We start from the raw sequence: 27,911 nt of genomic DNA, 5'->3' as shown, positions 1-27,911 counted from the left end.
CGCTGAGATCACTTGGAGTTCAACGCTCCTTCAGCTAGGTTCTACCTGTCTCCAGCACATCCCCTTCTACAGCCTTTTCTATGGTGCATAAAACACAAGTAAGCCCATGGTTTTTCTTTACCTAATTGTTAGACTTTCCTCATGGGCTGTGTTGATGTTAGAATGAAAAGTTCTGAAGACTGTGCAGATAAATACACTCCCTGTAGGGCTCAAACAATTTGGGTGGGACGTTTCACTAAAGCAGATATTTGAATGGATCGGAAAGGTATCTAAGATCAGCTCTAAGATCTAAGCTCTCTTTAGAGGCAGTGGAGAGAAGGTAGGACCTCCAAGAGGATGATTTTGCTGACCTATTGTAGACACTTGAAGATTAAATGAGTCATCCTCATTAAAAAAACCCTCCCGAGTGCGGTGTGGTGGTGGGATATTTTAAGTTAGGCAGATGATGTCCTTTGTTTCCAGGACATCCTCAGACGTCTCATTCCCCCAAGGAATGGTTTATTGATACTTTTGATACTGTCTGGTACCTTGCACAAGACTGGAGTGATGTACTTTCAAAGTCGGGAGAGAAATCCAACAGAAGATGCTTATTTCCACTCTGATACAGGAACAGGGGGGTAAACCCTTCTTCCATGAAATGGGAGCTAGAGTTTATACTCTTCCTTTCTTGGTTTACCGGATTACATTTAAACCACAAATCCTGTATGTTATTTATAGAAGGAAAAGGCTAGTTTATGAATCAGAATTTAAAAGAGGCGTGTATGTTGAAAAAATTACTCAATCAGCTCTTTCCTGAATTTCCTTCTTCATTGTTTTTTGGCAGGAACAGCTTCACCAATGGGAAAATGGTGAAAGGATGCAATTCTTACATTCCTTCAAAAAGAAATAAAATAAAAAATAAAAAAAAATCATTTATAGACTCTCTTCTTTTCTCATTCAGTAGTTCCTTCACCAGGAGGAGCTTCCTTCTGTGGTTGGGAACCTTACAAAAAGTCTACTTTATGGTTTCTTCCGTATCTCAGCAAAACTCCTGATTACTGTGGTATCTACCAAACCTCCTGCTTCCTTCATGAATCTGATAAGAGCTTATGTGTATACCCAATTCACTTCATAAGACTTCTTTCTTTATCTGAAATTCACTTTTATAAAAAGGCAAATCAACTGTCTTTTTCAAATTTGAAATTTCACATATTCAGCCGAGAAAATAGGAACTATGGGCGGTTCACAAAGTAGCAACGTTTTCAGTTGACCCAAAATATTAATCAGACTGCCACATCATATTGACAGGTCATGAGTTCTGGGGGGAGAGAGTGTTGGAAAATTTCAATAACTAAGTAATTTGACAAACTTCACTTCTTTAGTTTAGAAGCTAATTGTGAGCAGGCCACAAGTGAACAGGTCAAGTGTTGCCATGGTCTGATTTAAAACATAGGTCACAGTGCATTTTTTCCATGTTTCAATGGCCTTGATTTTTATAGTACTAGTCTTTCTTGAAAGATTAGAAAATCACTTTTCTACATTCAAAATGTATTTTCCATGAACATTCTCTTTAGCATTTTCAAAAAAATTCACTGCTTATGCAAATACTACAGCACTCTTATTGCTAGATTTGGTCAAAACAAATAGAAAACGTCAGAGGAGTTGTTCAAATCCGGTTTCACCTAAAAATCCAAACTAGGAAGTCAAAGAAAACTTTCTGCCATGTTAAGTTTTGCTTTATCCTCAAGGCAATATTCAGCAATGCATGAAAAGATTATTTTGAAACACCGTAAATGCAGTGAACTCTAACCAAGGCACAGCTTTTGTATAGTGATTCAGATGGCTCCTGTAAAGCAAAAATGCCATGATTTTTTTTCCACTTCAGATTTATTTTAAGGTCCCAACTCAGGAAAGAACTTAATTTTATGGCCAGGCAGCCTTTCCTGTATAACAATGAAAACTTAAATGACAGCTAAGTTCCTCTTCACTGAAGGAGCTTCAGTTTATCATGCTGATATTAGGAAGAAGTTTATGAGAGCTCTTTCTGAGCTCTGGGATCTTTCTGCTTTGGGATCCTGCTTCCCAGGTCTAGAGGTGACTGTGCCATGCTGGACCATGGCGTACAATCCTGACTCCCCTCATGGCCATCCTGGGACCAGGCAGATGCACCAGTTTCTCCTGCAAGTGACAGGGCTTCCAGACAAAGCCAGATTCAGTTGCCATCACAGAGATGCTCTAGACTGGGGGTGGGAAGAACACCTCCAACTGCCTAAGCAAAATGTTTTGGAACAGCCATTTAAAGAAGCAATTAAAGTGAAAGAGGCAGGAAGGTCAGCAAGTTTCTGTACAATACACTCCCTGGAATGAATAATTTCCTCCAGCAGTCTAGCTATGCCTTTAAATATGGTGCCAAAATATGCATGTGTCAGCGTGTGTGTAACAATCACTGAAATGAAGAGACTACAGGGGGGATGACGAGTACAAAGGGCTAAAATAAATCTTGCTGTAAGTCCAAAATGTTCCTATACAATCCTTCTATCAGTGGTGGCAACCAGCAGCAGCATAAATCATTGCTGGAGAAAAATTTTGCTACATCAAGTACTATCAGCAAACATTTATATCTTCACATGCTGGGACTGTGTATATATGTTTTCAGAGTCAAGACCTGAAACTTCAAAAGACAGAAACTAAACCATTTTAAACTAGCTACCAACAAACAAGGGGTTTTCTACATAATGATAACGATATACAGGTTTGCCTCTGTACGTGGAGTATGCAATAGTAAGCCAACCATCTTAACATATGCTTCAAGGAGCACTCACGCACTACCAGCACTTTAGAGAGCTTTGACAGTCCTCCTTTGCTTACAGTTTTAAACATTAGCAGTGCAGTAGCCAAAGCATCTTATTCTTATTCTGAAGGATAACAACCTACAGATAATAAGCAGAAATTACATTTAAGGTTTTAAAATTGCAAAGATTTCTTTTCCATTATACAAGTGAAAAAAACCCTCAAGCAGCCTGGGACCTTCCATGGGGCAAGACAGCAAGCTTTAACTCTTCCTCTTAATGTCTTCCTGCTCCTTACAGACTTTACTGTGCAAATGTCAGGAAGAAAAATGACATGACTGCTACACAAAACTGGCCTTTAAAATGTAACCTGTCATCAGCCAGAAAGACTTGTGGCTCGGGGACTGACTCCATTTTACTTTTTCTGTTTCAACCTTCACAGGAAGAGAATAATGTTTATTTCAACAGTTTTCCTTATTGAACATGACAAGCTTTTCTACGGTCTCACACTCAGGCAGCCATTAACTTAAAAGGCAACTTGGAGAAGGAATTCTCTTCAACTCCTCCATGCTGTTAATTCATTTCCAATTCAGCTTTTCCTTAGTTTTTTAAATCTTAATGATACCCAGCTTTCATAAAGGCACAATCCAGGTCTCACTCACTCAGACAGAAGAAAGGAGAAGTGTGAACTGAATGCGCCAAGCGTAACAGGACAACTGGAGGACTTCCGTCTGTCCTTCCAACAAAAGGACTTTTTATCTTGCTTCCTAATCAAAAAGTGATGGGAACACTGGACCAGGAACTAGGGGCTTGAACTAACTGGCACACTCAAGGTTATTGGGAGCAGGACTCACAAGACTGAGATTTAACCCATTTTTCACTCTCTGGAGATAATTCTCAAAGTCTAAGCTTAGGCACCTAGGGAAACTCAGGGAGACTAGGTGGCTTTCATATTGTCAGTGGAGACTGGCAAGTGCTTCGCCAGAGTTGCTTCTATGCCTCCCTCTCTCCATTAATTACTAGAGTAAGAGAACATAGTAATTTAAAAATATTCTATTACTAGTAATTACTAAAACAGTAATTACTATGCTTAGATTTCAAAAGTTACATGCAGGGACGGAGTTTCTCATCAGAAAATTGAGGACAGTATCTCCTTCCTTCTCCCTCCTTCCTCTGAATTCCCTTTTATTTCATCGCCTAGACTGCAAATTCTTTGAAGACACTGTCTTGCAAGATGTGCCTCTCACCTTCCAACAAGATTCTTATCTCACTGATGATAACAACACAGTTCTTTATATCCTCAGTATTAATTCACCTGAAGAGACTCTTAAAAGACACCAGTGCTTGCTGGCCTGCACAATGCATGCAATAGAAGAAGCAATAACTCCTTCCAAAAGCCCACAAATGCACATGGTACTTGCTCTGGGTTAACACCGTGCATCTTTGATTCTGGTGACAATTGTCTGACTGGAGTCTAAACAACTTGGCAGCCCTGCAGAGCTCGGTCCCTCCAGAGGAGGGGTGAGGATCATCTGCTTGCACTGCAGTTGGCTTCCAGTTCAAACGGACAAACTCGGTTTCCAACTGTTAGCCCCTCGTTCCTCATAACTGTGTTTACCTTTGCTGGAAATAAAATAAATAGGAAGGTAACAATCTGATCCAGTTCCATAAAGCCAGCATCAGAGTAATCCTGGACACATTGCTAATTTATCAACAGCTTCAGGAAATACCCTGGTTAATTTGGTAGGAACTCCCATTGTGAAAATCTTTTTGGATGCCCCGGAAAGCAGCTCCTTGGCTGGCAAGTCAAGTAGCGCTTCCCTTGCCCTCCAAATTAGCTGGATACCCAAAGGAAATTACTAATCTTTCAGTTCAAAACCAAAACACACACAAGTATAATGAGCACTGTTTTCCTTTGTGGAAGAATATATAATCAATGGCTTGAAGAGTGGAGAATACACATTTCTGTTAACACTAACTCTACTGTACTCTGTTTGGGTGAAGCTCTTCTATGTCATCACCTATACTGTTCCTATCACAACACTTTTACCAACAAGCTGAGGTATTTAATTTATTATGTTTTTAACCTGGCTTGAAGCCTCTGCAAGAAAGCAAATATAAAAACACATAAAAACAAACAAGTACTAATTTGTCTTATCTGCTTCCAAAATATCATTTACGACTGCAGAATTTGAATATCTACTATGTAAAATCAATGTCAATGGTGAAATTCCCTGGTTAAAATAACTTTTAAAATTTCTAGCATTTCCTTTTGGTTTAAAGTTTCTGATAGGGAGGGAGTTCACTTTTTTTTTTCCTAGTTTTCTTTCGATTATCCATTTTCTTTTACTTCTGGCTTTTACTGTTGACTTGTTTCCTTTATATATTGGGGATTTTGCTGGGGGAAGTGCTGCAGAAACTCCCAAGACCCCTTGAAGAGTGTCTGAACATCTCTAAGGCAGAACTCCAAATGTCAAAACATCTCTGTGACCTGAATTTCTCTGGAAGAAAATCTTAAAGCAGTTTCTGCAATAAAGCCAAAAGCTTAGAGCAACAGGAACAGAGGAAGCATGAGGGCTGTCATTTCCTCTAAGAGCAGCAAGATAACAATTCCTATTAACACCTCCCAGAGATACAGACCGTTCCAGTGGGCCATATGTGACTCTCTTCCTTTTATTATTTTTTGTGCCTGAAAGACTAAATCAGTCAATATGAAGGAATTAGCTCCTGGCACTATCCTGTGTGGTATAGAGACACAAACTCCAGTGCTTTTACTATGCATTTTCACCCATAAATTTCACTGCTGCATTGTATATCAGAGAAGTGGCAAAAGAATTATTGGCTTTAAAAAAACCCAAAACCATGATGTAATCAAATCCCAAATGCTGTATCAACAGTTTCAGTTACAGATAAATGACAATTCCTAATCCTCTGTATTAATGACAGCTATTCTGAAAGGTCCAGCAATGCTGACACCTAGAATGGCTGGATTATTGGTATGAAGGTATAATTACAGAAACACCTGCACTGCCTGAAAGGATACTATCACCTTTACCGCAGTCTAGATTCTGGGAAGCTCAAAATAAGCAAAAGCTGGAAATATTTAATGACTATGCTCACAAAAATGCTCTTGAAAAGCAGCTGTTCTAACCTGTTTTCCAAAGTCCATTCCGATCTGCTGCTTTTAGGTTTTGTTTGTTTGTTTGTTTGTTTAAGTATATTTGGTCTGTGAAAAGATGAAAAGCTCCATGATTTTAGTTCCCTTTTCAGTCAATAAAAACTCAGTGGGAGAGGGCCAGGAGGAAAGAGAGGAGGATGCTTTTTGTCTTACAATAGTAAGACTTGGGAGACATGGGTTCAGTGCCTGGCTCTGACACAAATTTCCTGTGTGACCTCAGGCAAACCATTTGGTGTTTCAATTATTTATCTGTAAAGCAGGGATAACCACTATCCCAGACAGGATTTGCTTGGATAACATCTATTAACATGTCAGAGGTGTTCAAAAAGTCATGTATTAGACTCCTGCTGACCATATACCCAAAATCAGTGGTTGGAATGACACCCAAAGTATGCCAGTGTATCATGCAGACATCCCTCATAAAACCATACTTGCCTACTACCACTCTCCAGCCTGCAATGCAAATAGGTCTCACAACAGCAGTCTGAAATTTTTACAAAGACAAACTGCAAAATAGAAGAAAGATGTCAAATAATGTGGGGGGAAATGCAACCTATTGTTGGGGAAAAGGGATACAAACCCTGCAAGTATTTATTAGCACAGTGCCCAAGACCACACTACCCAGCTGGACTTCCTTTAGTAAGCCATCAGAGGTACAACAGCAATGAAAAACAAGTGAAGTGCAAGGTTTAAGGTTTTTGCCTTGTTTTTCTAACAGCTATTCAAATAACCACATAGCCCATCCCATCCTTGACAGTGTAACTTTGGGTCCTGTGTAGAAATAATGACAAACTATGCCTGGAAATTAGCCCTTACCCACTTGGTGGGTAGTGTACACCTCTGCTAATTCAAGCATGCAAACCAGGTGTCTTGTCTAAGACATTTTGCCCAGACTTCTGGAATAGTCAACACAGAGAAACAAGCAATGCCTAGAATGAATTCATCACACCCTGAGTTAGATGGGCTGAGTTTTCTATTCCTCTCTTGGCCATATAGGAATACATGGGATGACTGACTTTGGAGGAGACACCAACATCTGGGCAGACGAAATCTCTTAAGGAGACTCCCACCTCTCTGCTGTTGCTGCGAACACAGACACACACCCTCTCCCACAGCACACAGAGACCAGGGAAGGGACAAGGAAACAGGTCATGATCCTTTGACAGGCAATGTCTCGAAGGGAAGGTGATCTTCTGCATGTAAGGTGGGACTAAATAAAACATTAAAATATGAGGCCATGGAAAATGAGACATAGGCTGGAGAATTAATTCAGTCTCGTTGGAGAGTTGACTCAGTCTATACAATGCTGGTGCCTCATACAATATCCCAAATCTGTTTCTCAGTGATTCTGTCTTTAGTGCCCATCTATAAGCCATATATATATTTATCTCATACCTTTCAACAGCACGAATCTAGGAAACCTACTTAGAAAGGTCTTATTGCATCTATATTTACACAGATTCAGTGACACCACTACCCACGTATGAGGGATGGTAATACTTTTCAGCCAAAAGGCTAGAAAAGTAGCTAACAAGAAAGAAAGTATACTCCTTTTCAAGTAGCCCAAAGAGCTGGTTCCATCTCACAAAGACAGATTATTCTGAATTTCAGCAATAAATTTACCTCAGTACTGAGGTTTCCCTCTCTTGGCCACCACAGTATAAATGATGGTATTTTAGTGGTTTAACAAAAGCTTTCAAAGTAACGATTAAATATTAGAAATTAAATCTAAGAATGTGTCTCCTTTACCACAATTCATTTGGATTTTCTTTGTAGTTGACACAAAATCATCTTTTGAAAAACATTGTGTTGAAAGACTAAATTTCTCTGTTACTTACATTTGTTAAAAGAACACTCAAAAAGAGCAAATTATAAGAAAATATCTATAGAATAATAGATATTGATAATGTATTCAGACCTAGCTAGCATTTTTGCAGATAACCAGAGAAAAAAACAGGGAATGTGAGTCAGCTTGGTAACACATCCTGCTGACATTACATACACCATTTAATCAGGGAGGACTGATTAAGACTCAATCCTCTTTGGAGGTGTGACTCAGGGAAGTGTTCTCGACATTTCCTTCAGGATTAGCCTGACCTAGTTTCACACCGCATTGTAGGAAACCAGGAACACACAACCAGCTGCTGGCCCTAGGTGAGGGACAGCAGTCAACAGCTGGAGGGGCTCAGCTACTTATAATGACCTGGCTACAGATACAAAGGACCTTTTATTATCTAAAAAAGCAACTGATTCATCTAGTTCTGCTGGACTTCTTTTGTTTCAGTCATCAATAGCTCTCAGTGCCTCTCTGGGCTCAGAACACATCATAATGTACTCACCATCATTTGCTGAACGTGAAATATTTCGGCTCCAGTGGCAGAGAGGCGGTTTGGAAATGAAATGTCAACAAAAGCTCCAGGGAGACTGCTTGGTCCAGCATTGTAAACCTATACGACAAAGATGAATATAAATGTATAAAAAATAAATAAAAATAAAATTACATATATGACTGCTCATAAATGGGAAACTACTGTAGAACCAGAGCTGGGAGTATAGGTAAATCTGAAAAAAATTCAAATACTATGCAAGTTTTTCAATATCTTCAGACTAAGACTTCTTCTGTAAGTATCAGGATGAAGTCAAAGGTTTAGCTTATCTAACAGTCTTTAGGCACAGCTCATATGTCAAGTGAGAAGCAGTTTTGCAGGATAATTGCCAGTCATCAATACAAATAGCATGAGACTACTACCTTATATACAGAGACACTGTTAGTACTCTTTGAGTGTTTTGGTAATACCATCCAGAAGACTCTAAGAAATATTGCTGTCTCAGTTAACATTCTCATTTCCATCTGGTAACCACTGGATTATATTCTGCATATGTTTTCCTTATGGAGCAGAAGCCAAAGTAATGATGATTGTGACTACCAGACTGCGGGTTTGCTGAGTGAGTTGCCAGGAAATGCATGTGAACAACTTCCATTCAAGTTCTGGGGTTTCCAATTAAATGAAACTCTTAGTGGGAAACATTGGCTTTCTATCAACCCCCCCCCCCCCAAATTTTCAACAAAAACTCAAAGAATTTCTGGTCCACCACTGAGGCGTATCCAGTGAAAAATCAGAAATTTGTGGGTTTTTGCTGAAAAGAAACAATCCATGGAAAAATTTCAATGAAAATAAGTTTTCATGTCTATCTACATTTTTTTATTAGGAAAAAATATTTCCTGGTTGTTTCTAAGAACACATATATAAGTGCATACAGTAAAAACATTAAGCCCATTAGAATATTTATCTGCACTCAGTCTGTCAAAAGATGTAGCAATCAGTTGTTAATTATGTAAAGTACAAATATTAAAACCAACAGGTTTTAATTCTTCAAACACTGTTTAAATTTGAAGAAATGCCTGACTGATAAAGGGAATCGGTTTACAATGCCAAATCCTTACAAAAACCCTGAGGGTCCAGACAGGGGAAGAAATCCTACTACAATGGAGCATGATAAACGCTGCGTGAAATACTAATACAATGTTGCGTGTTAGACATTTAAAAAAACTTGATTATCTCACTGAGATCAGATATAAGAGTTAATGCAGAAAAGACATTTTCATTGCACATCTTGTTACCTTCCCAAAATCATGCATAGATCTGTTTCCTTGTTAACACTGGACCTGGTATAAATTTTTACATATAAAATCTGCTATAAAGCCCCATATTTTTGTAAATCATCTCTTTTTCTTGGTTAAGAAACTACTACTTTTCTCTGTCTGGAGAAGTTTAATAAATGGCAGGCAAATCATTAAAAACAATTAAGCAGTGATACAAACCATGCTTTGCCTATTATGAAACTCTACCCTTTCTCTCTGACACACACAGTTATGAGGTTTACCACGTTACTGGAGAGCAGATCTGTGACTTGTTACAGTATAATTTTCTACTTCAATATGGAAAAAAAATCATTAATGTTGCAACTTGTAAGGGTGTGCATGAGACAAGAGGATGGGGCAGGACAAATGGTGGCTCTGCCAATATAGGGATTCTCTCTCCCTTATATGTTATCAATTTGTTTTATTGAAAATATGCGTCTAGTTAAAGCATCAGTACATGTGTTCTTTATCTGTTTTTAACCAATAACTGGCTATGAGGGGGAGGGAGGGGAAGACCTATAAACCCTCAAGAACAAAATCAGAATCACAAGAATTAATAGCCTGGTTCACAAAAGCTTTAATGTCCTGAAATCCTGCTTTCACTCCTTTCCGGTAAATAGCTAAGGGCACTGCATGACAGTGGGGGCTTAATTGCTCTGGACCACAGTCTGTCCACGGAGGCAGACATGTGTTATTCATTATGAGCTGAGTGGCATCCATGCCTAGGAGAACAGAAAGGGGGAAAAAAGGCAAAAGACTATTTTTCACAATAAATGATTCCCCCACCACTGCATGATTTATCATTCCCTAGTTCCATCTAGCGGTCAGAAAGGATTTGAAGTGCTTGCAATAGATAGAGTCACGGTAGCAAGACAAGTTCATTTTGGCCGCATCACAAGAGTTTTTTATAATAAATCATCCATCTATTTTGCCACATCAGGAACCCATCTAACTGCCATGTGAAGTGTAATCTATAGATAATACTTGAATAATACTGAGATCTACGAGACATTTAATGAAACCTTCTCACACCTGTCTTTTTAGTGTCATAGTCTCTTCCCTGTACTGTACTCTTATCATTAGTGCTATAAACATGTTCATACCAGGGCATTTAGCAAGTCTGAATCCCTTGCACGGGTATGTGTTTGTTCTCATGGATAAAGGCTGCCACTCCTCTGCTCAATGACCATGCCACTGAAAAGAGTTACTCCTCCCTTTTGAACTTGTGACTGCATCCAGGATGTGGCACTTGAGTAACTAGAGCTCTTTACTTAGCATGTGATGAAAGGTAAAAGAGAAACAAATGGTAGCAGTTGCATTCCTACGGAAGTGAGATGTCCTATCTGCAATTCTTGTTATAATATATTCAGATAAGGAAATATATACTATCCCTGCATGCTGTAAATATGGCATCCAATCAAGAATGCATTGCACAGCATACTGTGATTCAGAAACATGCGCCAAAGCCCATACCACACTCAGAATAAAAGAGATAGAAAACCAGAATGTGCTGTCAAGCAGGAAAGCAGTCAAAATAAGGATCAGTTTTACCTGCAGTGTGAAGTTGAGAGACTGGAAAAGGCATTCGTGGTTTTCCAACTGAACGAAGTTGGATGCTTCCACAGAATCACCGTAGAAAAATGAAGTAGGGAAGACTTCTCTGAAAGATCAAGACACAAATTTAGTAAGCTGCGTTTGTCACCAAAATTAAATATATTTGTGGCAAGCTGAATTGCACCCCTTGCTTTCTGGTCATGTGACATTTTATGGGACCATGTTACATTGATCTATTATTTGTGATTTGATTTCCTCTTGACAGCACTAGACTACACAAGCAGCATCTCAACTGACCCGGGTTAATATTGCATCATTGAAGTAGACTTCTTTCAATTACTTATCTTATTTCTTTTTCTCCTTTCCTATCACAAAACCTCTTCTCCAGCGCCCCCTGCCATGGATGATTTGTGCAAGTCCTATAGCTTGTGTAACACAGGAAATCATTGCACTACCAAGTTAATCTGAAGGAACAGTTACTAATAGGAATACTTTCAGCTACATATTCACTAAAGTAACATTTCAATTTTATCTACCATTTACATAGCATTGCAGGAATAAACACTTCTTTAATTATCTGAGCTTCACTACCTTTATGATTAGCAGATGGTTGAAGGGAAGAGTAGAGAGGGATATAACATGCTTTCAACTACAGTAGCACAGGCCAAGTCTCCTTGACTACTCTTATCACAAAGTAAAACACAGTAAGGTTTTATCAGAAAGACTTGGAAGCACAACACAGTACCTGGAAATCCTGCAGAAGAGGACTAAGAGTGCTTTAAGCATCCTTTGTGCCTCCTTCTAATCTCAGGCTGCTCCACTGGCTGGAAAGGGTCCTGGTGTAATTTCAGACAAACCTTGGTGAGGGACTGCCTAGAACTCTGCTTCCTTCCCAGGCTGTCTTTTTGAGTCAGAGTTTTTTGAGACAGGATTTTAAGCCTGTTAGGGTCATACATATCCTATACACACACACATATCCTTTTTTCCTGCCTGCCTCCTATGCCAGGGATTGCTAGGGGGAAACAGCGAGAGACAGATTTATTCCTCCCATTTACAGTGTTGTGCCAGAAGGCTCCTCCCAAACATGGTACAAGCCCTTCCGGGCTATTTATGACTAAGGATGAAGTTTGCTCTTGTAGACTCAAATGTAGGATAGCTAATAAAAATAAGCTTTAAAAATACACTGTCCAAAAAAGAGTATTACTAATATTACCATGCCTGGGAATGTTGTGCCCTCCAATAAACCCAACTTTTCCTTGGTAGTTGGACATTTCTGTGAACTTGAATTAACTAAGCCTTGTCTATAAGAAAGAAAAAATAATCCACATAGTCAGTTGGGTGCGGCTTATAAATTCAGAGACCTTGTGCTTAAAAAAGTACATTCTGAAGAGAAAGAAAAGAGCCCAATTTTTATCAGTTTTTTTGGCATGCAGTATTCTGTAGGTGACAAACAGAGATCTAAAGACAGAGATGAAAGCATTCATATCTGTAAAGCTGTACAAAAATCCATCTGTATCAAACCATCAAGAAGCAAGGGATACAGAGTTAAATTTCTACACAATCTGTAACAATGAAAGCATTCAGAAACTTCCAGAACACGCTGTTGAGACTGTACTCTCAATATAGAGGAGACTTTTGTCCTTGCTAGTCAACTTGTGAGGTCTGACAGCACTCTTCTCTGAGCAGGCTCAAGCATATCTTCTACCCATTCCAACTATTGTGGCAGTAATTAAGGGATTTATTTCTATGCAACAAGAGGGGAAGTCAGCCTTATGTGGTAAAACCCAGACTAGGCCATGCATCTGAGTTCACCCAGCTCTTCTTCAGCCAAATCACACGTCAGTGCAGGTAACTTTGTTCCTACACATGTAGCATGCTGGTCAAGGGAATCTTTGACTTCTACTGATGCCAACCTGCACTGGTCATTTAGACAATATGTATTCCCTGTGGGTTGCCATAAATGGTGGCTAAAACAGACACTGACCTCTTGGGGACACTGCTGATGAGTTTTTGCTTCCCCAGTTTAGGAATGAATGTCAACTTTTCAGTCTACATGGATGCTAATTCACCTCCAGTAACCAGGTCCCTCAATTCCAACTTGAGCAACATCTGTACTAGAGGATGGTCTGTCTGGTGGGACTGACCACAAATCTTTCATTCTAGACTTAAGATTGTAATGCAGAAGTGGAAGGGAAGACCCCTGGGTACAAAGGCAGGAACTTGCACATGTGCAGCCCCAGGGCGATGACAACAGCTATGTGTTAAACAAGTATGTCAGTCAAAGGGTGAGTGATGTTTCTCAGTTGGTATTCAGACACCTTGCAGATGAGGGAGCAGAGGGAGTGGGAAAATGAACAGAAGCAGAAGCGAATTCTGATTGTGAAATTAAACAGAAAGGCAAACAGCTAGACTCCACCAAGCTCCTTAAAATCCCAGAACATTTGACCCTGACCTTTGGCCTGGTGATTCTCAAACATATCCTTAAAGACATGCCCTAAGGAACAAGATGTGATTTCTCTTTTTATTTTATTTTAAGGTCCATCATATCTACAGAATCACATGCATTCCAATATGATCACTAAAATACCTACTATAAATGTGATGGTAACTAATTAGCATTAGCTAGAAAGGAGTGAGAAAGAGGTACAGTGTTGGAATGAAAGGCATGACAAATAAAATTCCCAGATAATAAAGGAGGCTGTCTGTATTTCCGGAGTCTGGGAAACAGGGAAAAAGCAACAGTCTGGCTACATGTAAACAAAGAGAAGAATTCAGTTTTTCACTGGAAGAGACTCAGATGTTATTGTTAGGATTATTATTATTTTTGTTGTTTTCATTTGGTGACTGGTACTTACCCATTGATAGATGAGTCCACTTCATGCATCAGGGGCACTGAGAGGGTTAGAGTATTATCATGTAGAGATTCAGTGCGTTCTAGGTTTCCACTGTGCCAGAAAGGAAAAATAAACATGCTGTAAATGGACAGCCTTTGCAATATATCACTCAGTTTCACAGCTACCATCTCTCTGCCTTGCACTCTTAGCCTCTCTATTTGAGTGATTTCAGCTCTCCTTAAGAAGCCTCTTAAAGATTAAGAGTTACATTTGTTCACCCACATCGGAGAGGGCACACACATAAAGCATGTGTTTTGTGGCTGCTCCTCTGTGGCTGTGACATGAGCAGGCTCACACCAAAAAACCTATCTTGGAGCAATGCATGAATTCAAACGGCAGTGCAAAACTACAGCAGCCATCATACATAGTGGAGAGAAAGAAGGACATTTAGACTCCAGTACAAGGGTTCATTTTCTCCCAGCCTGGCTGTACATCAGTTTGGGAGGGATACGCACACCCCACAGAGGGTCTTGACTCAGTAAATGAAACTGCGCTTTCATTGTACCTGCATTGTACCACAGCACCAACTTGGTGCCACTACAAGCAGCTTTTTGGGTGAGACCCTCCTACTGAACTGGCCATAACCTCTCAGCAGCTGCACCCCCTCTTCCTCTACTTAGGTGCCAAAATGAAGGCACTTCTACCTTACATTTTCAAAGGCAGTTGCCTCAACTGGTCAAAAGCAGAAGGAGGAAAGAAAAGTGAGCAATCATCTCATTTTTTTTATTTCAGTGTGAACACTTATGTATGAAGTCTGGGAAAGGTTCCTGAAATGCATGTCCAACACGCATACTTGTAATTATTCTAATTCTGATGGTGAGTCTGCTTGGAGGGTGACAGCTCAGAAGACCATTTCTGAAAGATATGTTACATAAATTTCCAATTTCTTCAGCAGTGACTCTGGAATCACTTTTGCCTTGCAATTCATTGGATTTACTCACAAATCAAACTGGCAAAACAAAAGAGAGGACCCTATTGATTTAAGGACAGTATCACTGAGGCAACAGCAGGTAGTAACATCCCAAGTGATACCATGCAGATGATGAGTTGCTCAGATTACAAAAACAGAGCCTGCTGGCTACATACATGCATAGATACAGCTCAGCTTCCTGCAACTGACACATTGGCCACGTCTGCTAATAAAACTATGGCCCAAATGGAAAAACCCACAAACTTTCAGTCCCAGGAAAAAAACGCTTAATAAAAGCTTTTCCTCTGAATAGGCTCAAAGAAGAGTCCAAAATGGAGATGCTTCTCATCCAACACAAATACTAAGATACCATGGTGGCAAGCAGAATAAGCAAGTAGATTCTGTACAGGGTTCATGGGTATGTGCTTATCTGTTTCAAATGGAGCAAAGGTACGGTCAGAAAAGGAGAATACACCTCAGTGAACCTAGCTCTAGAAAAATAGTTCATGCCAGGAAGCACAGAAGAAGGTTTGTTGGGGTTTTTTTGTAAACAAAAAGACTAAACGTAACATAATGTTTAGTTCTTTCTCCAATTGATCTCTCCCACTACTGAACCAGTCTCTTGTTACAGATGCTACTGCCAAGTTTGTGGCTTCAAGGGACAGGCTTAAGTGGCCACTTGAAGTGCAATACTTACTTTCCCATGACAGCATGGCATAGCTTCTCTGCATCCAGCCATTTCTGCCAAACTAGCTCCAGTTTTGTGTGGAAACAATGTGCCCACTCATTGCAGTCTGGCCACAGCACAGACATTTCCTCTGCATTTCCTTATCACTCACTTTACCCCAGGGCTTCCTGCAACTCTTGTGGTAGAAAGATTTTATTACACTTACTTGACAGCGAGGGAATTGAGCAATTTGCCCAAAGTCACAGAGAAAATGAGGGAAATCAGCACTGGGACCTGCACGGTTGTCTTTGGAGGTTCAGCTGAATCCTTCAAAACACAACTGTCCTCCCACCCATCCTTCTGAAATGAGAAACTTTCTCTTAACCCCTCTGAGCATTTGTACTATGTGTACATACTACTATTTATTTCTTTGCTCCATCTAAAGGCAGTGACTAACCCTTCTCACTGGTAGGGCACAGAAATCTGAGGAGTGAGGTTACAGAGGAAAGCCCTGTGCTATCCATGGCAGGGAAATGAGTGGTACAATCTGGAAAACACTGGCTGGACAAATTTTAAGTGCTGCTGACCCATCTTTGCACCATGCTGCTGACCCAGCTAGCATTCACCTAGCAGATACTGATGCATCTTCCTGACCTAGAAGCATCACAGGATCATGTGAACACACAATGAACTTCTCCCGGAGAATAGAACTTCTCTAACATGCAAGACATGGTCTTGCCTCTCTGATGCAAGATCTCACTTTCAGCCTTTCATACCAGCCCCATGTGCTGCAGGATCTTGTTCCCACCTACAGCTGTTACTGCAGGGGAGGACTATGCCTTATGAGAGCAGTCACTCAGCAACTGCTGCATCTTGTCTCTCATCTCCAGCCAGTCAGTGAGGTGTGATCAAATTGGGGAGGAGAATTCAGGCTGGAGATCCTGATTTTGACACAGGAGGGTATGAAGTTGGCCCACTTACACAGTAAGTGGAAGCGGGAACCAGTCACATCCCCAGCATGTCAGAGCAGCAGTTCATGGCCCAGGTTAATGCAGCTGTGCTACCGTCAGTTCCCATACACACCCCGACACTGCCTGTGACTGAATCACCTGCGGAGTCTGCTTCTTTGCGGCACATCATCTTAGGAGGCACAGAGCACGCGTCACACCTTCTACTCTGCCCGAGATAAAATCCCTGTGCGTGCATACTTGGCATCGCCCTGCTTCAATGCCTGCTCCAAGTGCCCTTGGGGAAGTACCCTATTCAGCTGTTTCACGCAGTCTGTCATAGCTCACTGAAGATCCAGAGGGGGCAAAAATAGACATGCAACTTTGGAAACTGTCAGTGAGATCCCTGACCATCTGATGAAAGCATTTATCTTTTTTGGTTTGCATCCAAGCACGCTTATTTCATTCAAATGCTGGAACAAATGGGTCTGCCTGGTGCTGACTGTCAACTGCAGCTGAGCTGAGCTTGATACGGGGCCCAAAGGGATGGGCACAGAAACACAAGGGCCTTCCGACTGAGAACACAAAATGCTCCTTCAGAATTGCAATTGCCTGGCAAAGAAAGCCTAAGTATCATCCTACCTCATTTTTCAGGAAGCTGGATCACATGGTTCCTCTGTATTACCAAAATATATGCATTTAGCCCCAGTAATTTAACCTCATTTACTACACATACACCTGTCTACAACTAATACCACATCACTGTCAAGCATATGCAATGCACACTTCATACGACAAAGAATATCCAAGTCATCAAGACATACAAAGGTTCCCTTACCTTTGGGCAGTGACAAGGAAGGTAAGCGTTTCTTCTTGCCCAGACAAGTGGCTTGTGTCAAAGATCACACTGAACTCATACTGCGCAAAGAAAAAGCGGTATTTAGAGACACTGTATATTGCTTTAAAATGTATTTATTCTGAAACTTCACATATATTTTACTGGCTTAGCTGTACAAAAGTAGGGTATTTTGATACATGTTAGAGAGCTTCCTCTACTGTAGAGTAGCTTTTAAATCTTAACAATTGTGTCTCTGTTCAAATACTGGAGAGTCCGATTTTTCATTGCGAAAAGGCCTTAAGTAGAATTGCCATTCAAAGATTTTCTTGAGGAGATCATCTGCCAGGGGAAGAGGCTTCCAGTATAATGGGATCACTACCTGAAACTACTTCAGCACCAATTTGTATGTTATTTGCTGGTGAAGAGATCATTTGGAGGAATGAAGATCACACCATAAACCTGCACAGAGACTTGGAGCAACCAGCACAAGCTAAAGCAGCATTCAGGCCACCCATGATAATGGACAAAATCAGGTGCTAATTTCGAAAAGAGAATCTCCTTTGGTGACCACTGTAGCACTACATTAACTTCTCCATGCAACAACTTTTCTACCTAACTCCAAAACAGTTTTTGGCCAAGTGAAACAGTTTCCAAATTCATGCTAATTTCAATGGCTTGCTGAAAAAAACCTGAAGATAACCAACTATGTTATTCTGAAGCAAAACACTGAAATTCTTACATTACAGATACTATTTTGCTACTGCATTTATTTTTCCATTCCACTTAAAATCTTTTTCAATGTTTCAAAAAAGCATGTTACAGTCAATAAAACACATAAAACAAAAAATTTCATGTCAGGTCAAAGGATATGTGAATTCAAATGAAAAGGATTAGTTTTTGCAATTGAAATTTTCTGAAAAATTTCAGACTCATTGTGTTCAGGTCATCCTGAAGTTATTCCTCATCTTCTCACCCTTCTGGGTTGGTCATTTGTACAGCTCAGTTTAGTGACAGAAAGAACCCAGCTGGATTTCTAAAAATTATGAGAGAGTTCATCTTCTATTACTGAACAAAATCGTCTTTAAAAGCTACCAGGAGACCATAATATGAAAAAGTCATTAAGACATTTTCATTGTAATTTGTACAAATTCAGTTGCACTTTATGTGAGAGAAGACAAAAATAAAACCAGAATAAGGCAACATAAATAAGACAGAGAGTCCTTTTCTAATTTTCTGCAGAGGATATATGTAAGTTTTTCGTAGCTGCAACTCTTGCATCATTTTTCAAGAGCGTTGTATTGCAGCGCACAGGGTACTGTCATTGGCTCTATCTGGTGAGAAAGAGGACAGCTACCTTCTGTAACTGTGAAAGGCTTGGATATCTGGGTTAGAAAGCTACAGAAAGTATCACAGACATTTAACAGAGCAGTTGCCTTTCCAGCCACTCCTTGGAGACAGAGATGAACGGACCATCACTCTTCAAATGCAAATATCACAACATTACCCTAGATTTCGATCTCATGAAAGGAAATCCCACACTGCACTTGAGGAAGTCTGACTCCAGCAACTCACAGGCAATGCCCAGCTCCTCCTGCAAGAAAATAAAGATGACCATGAGATGATAGGTTTGGGGAGAAAAAGGGGATTACTAAGAAATACTGTTGTGATGAAGTATCGTAGAAAACTAAACATTTCCCATCATAGCACTGTTATTCCCAGAAAACTAGTACTCATTGAATAAGGAAAAGTGCAGTGTTGTACTTCCTTACTCCACCTCAGACCAGCACTGCGAAGAAGACAACCATCAGAACATTGCTCCAAGAGACAGACGACAGGGAAATACTGCATGACTAAACACATTAGAGTCAGGGGATCAACCCAAGTTCTTGGATAACTCAGACCATCAGTTGCTCCCTCTGTTTATTAAAAGACAGCTTTCAAATGGTCCAAAATACAGGTTCTCCAAGGTAGTTTTTCCAGGTACCAGTATCATAAAGAGAGAACTGTGGTGGGAGATGGTGACCAAACCATGCCACGCACAGATGCTGGAGAAAGCGTTAATCTGGTCCTGGTGTCATTCACTGCCCTGATCTCTTTCTCTGGTCCAGAGGATGAGCCACTTTGGTATGGATCCCAACTTTCTTTAGTGATAAAATGGTGGCATAGATAAAGTAGAGGGATGAGCTTCTCCTCATGCTAAACATTGACAGATTAAGAACACTGTCAATAATACAAATGAAAAAGGTTAGAGCAGCCCTATCCTGCTCAACTGGTGACTCCACTACAACAACAGAAATACTTCTGTTGAATGGAGAGTGTTTCATTGCTCCATAAAACAAATGTCTGGCTCCAGGTTAGCATGTTCTCATCTCCAGATTATCAGGGAACATTTTTATAGTCTGTCACTGTGGACAAGTTCATCTCACTAAACTTTAGGAATGGGATTCAGCTCTTGAATCTGATATGCACTTTTAGTTGCCTACACAGCAAGTAATTGCTATGTGATCTAGGTGTCATTGTTCCCATCATAGTCAATGGATGCAGAAAACGTTTTAGCAGACCAAATGCAGATGTTTCATTTAGAATGGGCTGAATACCTCTCCAGGCCCTGGTATTGACTAGATCATCACTGAAGCTATGGTATTGATGTTATGCAGCTACAATATGAATGCCTAAATTTAGACATCTGAATCTAGAAATTAACTCTACTCTAAACATGTAGCTGAGAATCTCTTAGCTACAGGACATATGATTTATTTGACCTGTTTTCAGTATCTACAGCAGTTTGCGAAAGCCAGGCTCTGTCTCCTTATGTACATTTCCCAAATCACTTCAAATATGAGTTCTGCTTTAAGTATGCACTTAAAATTTACATGAGTACCATTCTCAGCTGGAACAAGCACATGTGGAAGTAGCTTCCTGAACCACGAACTCGCTGTAAGCATCTCCAGGAAATGCCCCTCTGCCTTTCACATTCTGACCCAAGCACAACATTAGCGCTCTACAGACGTTACTATTATCCTAATTATGAGTCTGACAGCATTCAGATTCTTGATCTTTTAACTGTTTCCTGTGATTTCTGAAAGACAAGGTCTCCTTTACCTTCAAAATCATTGTTCAAATCAGGGCACACATTTATAGAAAATTATAGACCTAAAGCTACCTTTCTTATCTGACTCAGACAGTATTTCACTGGTTTCATATGAAAAGAAAATAATGTAAGGAGAAAATTAATGCATGCTTGGAGATGCTTGATGGCGTGATATTACTCCAGTACTACTCAAATACCAGAGCAGTTGCCTCCACATTCAGCTTCTTTATGGATTTGTTTCCTTGCAATCTTCAGCAGGCTTCTATTTCCAGAAATACAAAAGATGGCACTGCCCAGCAAATCAAACATCTAGCTTCAGTTGTACAAAGCTGCCGTTCTCATATGCTGTGTTAGATTTTCTCCTCCATTTAACACAAAACAGCAGAACAAGTGCTTCATGGGTGAAGCATTGCCTTCACTTGTTTTTTCCTCTTGGCAATCTGGGAGGTTCTCCAGTTTTATGCGAGTGATCAAGTGAACACAAACTCTGAGCAGCTGCGTAACCAAATGAAAAATTTCACAGCTGTTTCCTCTGGGAACATTCTTGGTTCTGTGTTGTCCAAATGTCCCTTGCTGTCTAACTGTGGCAACCTATGAACTCTCTTTCATCAACTCACAGCCTCTGTTCATTCAAGAGGGGTTTCTATTTACATAGCTGTCTGGTGGTGACAGTGACCAGAGAGACCCAAGAGGCTGCCTCCTCTCCTCAAGGCCATATCCCTTCAGATATGTCAAAAAACAGGATAACAGAAAGAACTCTCATCTTGATAATGGAAGAAGTGCAGTACTTCTTCATTTTGCATGTTGGTGGCTGCCTGCCTTTGCAGCCCTGATAGCAGGCAGGCAGACGCCAGTTGTTTTATAATGGGCTGTTAAGGAAATGACAGATAATGTTGCATTGGCTGGTTTTGCTGTTGTTGCTTGCAACAGCTTAATGGACGCAGTAAGATTGACTTGAACGACCTTCTGGCTTCATTAGCATACATCCAGTTTAATGACTAATATTAATACAGCATTACTGAAGTTCAGATTGGACATTAGGAAAAGGTTCTTCACTGAGAGAACGGTTGGTCACTGGAACAGGCTCCCGAGGGAAGTCGTCATGGCACAAACCTGTCAGAGTTCAAGGAGCATCTGGACAATGCTCTTAGTCATATGATTTAGATTTAGGTAGTCCTGCAAGGAGCAAGGAGTTGGATTCAATGATCCTTATAGGTCCCTTCCAACTTGAGATATTTTGTGATTCCATTAACGCTGCAAAGTCAAATTGTTCAATGCTAGGGAACAGCAGAAATAGGTTTGCCTGCACCACACTGGTTCAGCCTTCCGCACATTTCTAAATTACACAGGCTACCCAGAAAACTTTTCCCATGGACCCCTTGCCTTGCTCTGTGATTAGGATGGAGAAGCTCAGCTAACGAGTAAACATTTTGTTTTTCCTTCACTGCTCACTGTCTGGCTTCAGGCTAATTTATTTGCAGCACGCACTGTTCCAGAGAGAGAAAAAATTGTTTCTTCATGGGGTTTCCTATGGTGTTCAGCTCTGTAACTTGTGGGCACTCTGTAAGCACTAAATAAATTCAATCTTCACACTATTCCAGCAGGCTTAAGGGTTGGTGCTGTCTTATCTAACAAATAGGGAACGGAAACAACGCAACTCAGGGCTTACAGAAATTTTGGATGCCACTTCTCACTGATGTTAGGTAACACTTTTAGTGTGCAATGATTCTCTATGACAATATAACCCAGCTGAGAACCCAGCTTATTGCATGAGTTTCCATAGTAGTTTCTAGTCTGCTTAGAAAACATAGCCAAAGGGGTTGAAATTTTTCCTTCCAATGAGACAGTGCGAAGCTTTATCTGGAAAACTGTTTTCTTTCTGAAACATTTCACAGCATTTCATATTCTTAGGAGAGTCAATCAGATAAATAGCCAGCTAATTAGCCAAATAGCTGTTCTATTACTGCATAACAAATGCAGACCTGGGTATGAGAAACATGAAGCTCAGGCTGGCTCACAGTCTGTTTCTCAAAGTCCTTTATCACAGAAAGAAAAGTTCCTGATAATTATAACACAAGCAATGAAACAGTCAAGTTTGAACTCCATTATAAGGGGCACATGGGGAAACAACTCAACCCAAATTCTGCAGCATAATACTGTCAAACATAATCCCTGGGGTATGCGATTGGGGGTATAAGCACAGATGTAACAAAATGGCCTTACTTCCAGACATAAGTGTTTTGAAATGTAAATATTATGCGTGGTTTCAACTAAGTAGTGCAGGAAGCTGGTAACGACCATATTAATATAGTGCCTAGAAGCAGCAACCTGGGAATGTTGCTATCTGCTAACTTTGAGACTTGAGAGAGGAGAAATTTCAGCAATGCTCATGTTCTTCCCCAGTTCTTCCCATCTCTCTGCTCTTTCAGATATTCACCTGGTGCACCACGCAGTCTGCACTGGGGGACACCAGCTGTTTCCTCCATGGGCATCTTTGGTCAGTACCTGTCTCAGCAGAAGCAGGCAGCTGCTGAACATGGGAGCTCTAGGTATCTATGTCTATCTGACTACAGGCTGACAACATGGGATGTGCCTAGGAGCAATGTCTCCCGTTATTCTTGTCCCTAACCCACACACTACATGCTGTCAAGTCCTTACTGCGCAAAACCAGTCAGATACCTGCCAGAAGAAAGTAAGGTGCTCACAGACTAATTTTTTTAATACAGGTCAACAAGCTAGATCAAGCTGAACGCTTAAAACAATGCATTCGGCTTGGTCTAGAAAGCATTTCAACATGAGTAAAGCATTTTAACATGGATGGAATACTGGATTATGGGATCATTATCTTACCCTGGAATAACTCACGGGCAGTATCCTTTTGCTGGCTTCACCTAGCTGATTATCTGGGGATATAAAACGTCGAACTACTCCAGATTTTGCTCTTTTCCTATCACAGAGATCATGACTGGACTGCAATTGAACCACGTTTTTCAGGCCACATAAGGTAGGTTATCAGTAAGAAAATAGCTTGTCAGCACCAGAACAGGTCATACCATGTAAGTCTTTCACTGCATGTATTTTGGCATTTAAAAAGCCTGTCTTCCCTTAATAGCATTTGATGGGCCCAATTTTCTCATGGTACAAGGGCGGGACCAGTGCCAGCTGGAGCACAAGACCAGATTACTTCAGGTATGATCCTGCAAAAGGCCCCTTATTAGAACTGAACCCTGCTCCAAGACAGCTGCTCTTTGTCCCCCCTCCTCCTGAAACAAATATTTTTAGAAGATTTCTTAAATATTGTTTACTTTGACCTTGAAGGGTCCTTTTCAACTTGGTTAACTGCCAAATCTAAGACTTACGAAGGAAAAGAGAATGCCTTAAGAAAACAGTAAGCGAGAACTGCTGGTGGAAGAAAGGTTGCCTGGCTCTGGGTAAAACACAGTCACAGGTCAGAGACTCTGCCTCTGGGAACAGTGTTCATGTTGACATACCAATGCAACATGTTGCTCCTAATTGAGCTCCCTCTTCCTGAATGAGGATGACCAAGAACGGCCACCATATGTGAAATGGCACAGCCCAAAGAAGGACATTGAAACTTCCTCAGCTTCACCTTGACTTCACCTGATTTTCAAATCAGATCACATATGGTTTTTTATCCCCAAGGGAGTCTTGCATAGCTTGTATGTGATGACAATGATCAGCCGATACACCCGAACCCCTCTCTGCCTCACTTATGTCCAACCAAAACCCTCCAACCTTCCTGAGCGTGGTCTGGCAGCTCATATAATCATATTCTGTTTTTATTTTTCCCCACCCTTAGGGTCATTCATTTCTTCCCCAAAGGTAGAACAACTCTTCTGAACTGATGCTGGCCTCAACCCAGAGTCATCAATACACTTCCTCAACTTGCTCCCACCCCTCATCTCCACCCATGACTGGTTGCAAGCTCCTTGCCTCAAGCATCTCCTTAAGTAATCTCCCCCAGCCCGTTAACTCCCCTTCAACAATCTCCAGTACCAGGCTTTTATCTATTTGACAACTCTTCTACCAAATTATGACTATCAGCAAAAGCAAACTAATATAAAAGTATAGGCCACTTGTGTTAATTTTGCACTCGCCAGTGCTTTCTCAGAGAAGGTGTTAATTCAACTATCCTAACACTCATTTATGGCCTGCTAGCTCTCTGTTTTTCTAAGCACACAAGCTACTAGCAGATACTACATCTGAAATGTCAACAGGGAGATGCAACAGAGCAATACTAAACTTGCAAAAGGATGTGTCGGATATGGCTCTAACTGAATTATTTTTAATAAATTCATACCAAGATAGTCAACAGAAAGTTATATTAACTTCTGAACTTGGGGTAAGTTCAGTACTGCTCTCAATACTGTTGATTATATGTGCCAGAGTTGACTTCACCCTTCTAAATACTCTTCTGATTAGCTGTTATTTTTGAATGGATTAAAACCACTAACGAAAGGCACTGAAAATATCTTCATTGCAGAATCGCTAAGATAATCTGTCTATTTTTTTAGAAGGAAAAAAACCCAACTTGTTAGAAAATACATTTACCAGCAGTTTATATTTCTCTTCTCTTTGCTATACTCAAATTAAAGGTTTTTGTTACTGTTTAGACAGAAAAAAGTCTCCCCTGCAAATCCTGGCTACTAGCACATATACTCCAGAACAGAGGAGAAAATGTCCTGGAAGCCCTGATAATATGTTGGCAGAACACTCCTGTTTTGAAGATGTTGAGAATTTTTTCAACTTTTTAGGGTTTTTTTTATGCTGCTGCACATTTTCCAAAGGGTACAAAAGAAGAACGACAGGAGTGAATACTGAGGAACGCTGCACTCGTTGCCAGAGCCCATACTCTTGTTATTGCTTTTCTTGTTGTTACTGGTTTTCTTGTTCTGTAACACCTGTCTGTGAACCATTACACTTGACATTACAAGGGACCATGAACAGTATCCTCATCCGAGATGTCCTAAAACAAAAACGCTAAGAAAATATCTCAAAGGAGGGCTACTTGCACTGTCCACTTCACGCTATGCTAAGTCTCAAAAGTTAGATACTATGCATCTACCTACTATATACTCTCCTTTATATAGACTTTACAACTAACTCTCCCCTCTAGTTATTTGGAAATGTGGGTTCTCTGACCTGCACCAGGGTTACAGGCTTACATCAGGCACTGGGAAAAATACAGTTTTGCTAAATTTGTACAGTTTTTCATCCTCATCATGGACCCTGACTTCAAGCACATACTTCTGTCTCAGTAATTCCAATTTGTACTTTTGGTGAAGAGGGACACTTTCCCAGATGAGAGTTTAGATGAACATCTGGATGTTTTGTTCCACCCAACAGGACAATTACATAGACCTGACCTGCATTTTAAGAGCTTCTTACTTTTGGGAGATATCATTGAATGTATGTCTGTTCACAGCTGGTAATCTGCTTCCTACACACTTAGCTAGCACAGCCGGGTAGCACAAACACCTCCCATGTCAGGAACCTAAAATAAAGGCTCACCTCTTTAATGATGATTGAGGTGGCTTCTTCAAATCACTCTTCATAATCTTGGTCTAAGCCCTTCAGTCATACTAGCAACAACTTGTGGTTTTCCCTAGGGTTTTGAGAGCATAATTTTTATTTTGCTCGTACCTTTGCTCATACCCTTATCTCTCCCTGCCTTATAATCCTCTTAATGCCTTCACTGAGCCTTCAAGGATATGAAGATTTGTCAATTCATTTAATAGCCACCCCTTGAGCATACTGAGGTGCTTTCTTTCCACAGCAACTGAAGTCACTAAAGAATGTGGGTCACAGTTACCCACACATACAGAGCAATTAGGGATGCCTGAGCTCATGAAAGCTTGGGGATTTTTTTCAAATAAAAAGACTGGCTTGGGCTGAGTTTCCCTATGACTGAGAGCAAGTGCAGCTCAGAGTAATTTAATCTTGGAGGCCCCTTCTTGTGCATACAACAGCTCGGTTTTTCTATTTCTAACAGAAAATTCCACAGATACCACGCTTTCCTCCAAAGTGGGGCTTCACTGGGTATTTTAAAGCTGCAAGAACACAAAGAGGATCAGTGGTATTACTAACTGGAAACTCTTCCTGGCGCTGTACAATAATTCAAGTAAAAATAATCTGAAATTACTGAAATGGTGAGTGTGGTCTACCTCAGAAAACTCTTAAAAGTTGTTCTGATTATCATCCTTGAAAGCCCTTTGGGCCTCTGTTTTCTTTGTATAACAAGCAGTCTGATGTCTGCTTTGCCTCTTTGTCAGCAGTACTCTCTGTTAGCTGAACAGACAGCTAATATTTCCTCTGTGTTTCTGGGCCAGACCCTGCCAGGCACAGACCTTCCCCAACTCCTTCAGCCCACAGCCAACACCGAAGGCATCAGCAACTCGCTCATGTTTGGAAATCTCAGTATCTCACAAACTGAGCCAGCAGGTTTAGGGTTTGGTTTTCCTTTTTTTGCTCATCCACTTCAGGAGTTACAAATGCATAAAGCATTCAAACACCCATTGCCATCAACGCCCAGCTCCCAACACTGCACAAACCAGGGGTCGGACAAAGGAAGGCACAGGGAAAGCTGCGTGTGGTGGCAGAATGCACTGCTTCCCTGAGGCCAGCTTCCCAGGCAGCAGCGGTGCCACACAGTGGTGGCACTGGGCCACCTGGGAAGGCCACAGGGCCTCTCGTGAGCCGCAAGTGTGCAACGCAACCTGAGGGAAAAAAAAAAAAATCCTATTACTTATAGTAGCTTTGAAAATGGACTACAGTGGTCTGGCACAGGTGGCCATGGCTTCAAAAGCAATCAAAGGTCCAGGAAAAATTCTCTTGTGCATTTAAGGGAGTTTCTACTCTCAGAGGAAAAATGAGTTTTATTCAATTTTTTATTAAATGTAGTTTACTTGGCAACTTCAAGCAAACACCTTGTGTTCAGAAACTCTTCTGCGTGCACTTCTCCACTTGCCAAGGCAAAGTGTGTGACAGAATCACACATAAGGAGGAAAAAGATGTTCATGATGGAAAGAAATTAAGATGGCTTTACTCTTTTAACATAACAGCTCTGTTGCGTGAGCTTCACAGGTTTCTTCTGCTGTAAATAATTTCCAAACACAGGTGGAATGCAAGTGACAATGTGAAAAACATGAAGGACAAGTCAATGATAAATCAGCAGCAATAGCAACTATAGCATGAAAATTATTGTTAATCATTACCTGCTAGGAAAAATATTACAGAGAGGGAGATACAGCCTCAATATGGACTTGCTTAGCTAGACATTGTCACGAAACTAGCATCTATCCAAACTCTTGAATGCAATGATTGAAGAATATTGGATATCCAATCAAATTATACAGTGGAATAAACAGATTTTGTGTGTGCATTGTGAAAGTCTGTTTTAA

At 40.6% G+C, this 27,911-nt stretch overlaps 1 protein-coding gene across 2 annotated transcripts in view; it reads right to left on the bottom strand.

Annotated features, from left to right (window-relative positions):
- ITGA9 (integrin subunit alpha 9) overlaps positions 1-27,911 on the bottom strand; it is a 245,759-nt gene that overhangs the window by 39,573 nt on the left and 178,275 nt on the right. For both annotated transcript variants that reach the window (XM_041122619.1, XM_030009961.2), the window contains 5 exons: positions 18,904-18,990; positions 17,400-17,479; positions 13,999-14,088; positions 11,141-11,249; positions 8,286-8,393 (listed from right to left, as the gene is read on the bottom strand). In XM_041122619.1, coding sequence (XP_040978553.1) covers positions 8,286-8,393; positions 11,141-11,249; positions 13,999-14,088; positions 17,400-17,479; positions 18,904-18,990 — 474 coding nt within the window. The remainder of the gene's footprint in view (positions 1-8,285; positions 8,394-11,140; positions 11,250-13,998; positions 14,089-17,399; positions 17,480-18,903; positions 18,991-27,911) is intronic.

This window comes from Aquila chrysaetos, chromosome 3, assembly GCF_900496995.4.
Source record: "Aquila chrysaetos chrysaetos chromosome 3, bAquChr1.4, whole genome shotgun sequence".
Classification (NCBI taxonomy): Eukaryota; Metazoa; Chordata; class Aves; order Accipitriformes; family Accipitridae; genus Aquila; species Aquila chrysaetos.
The sequence above is the reverse complement of the archived record's forward strand: the minus strand, read 5'-3'. Positions and strand labels throughout refer to the sequence as shown.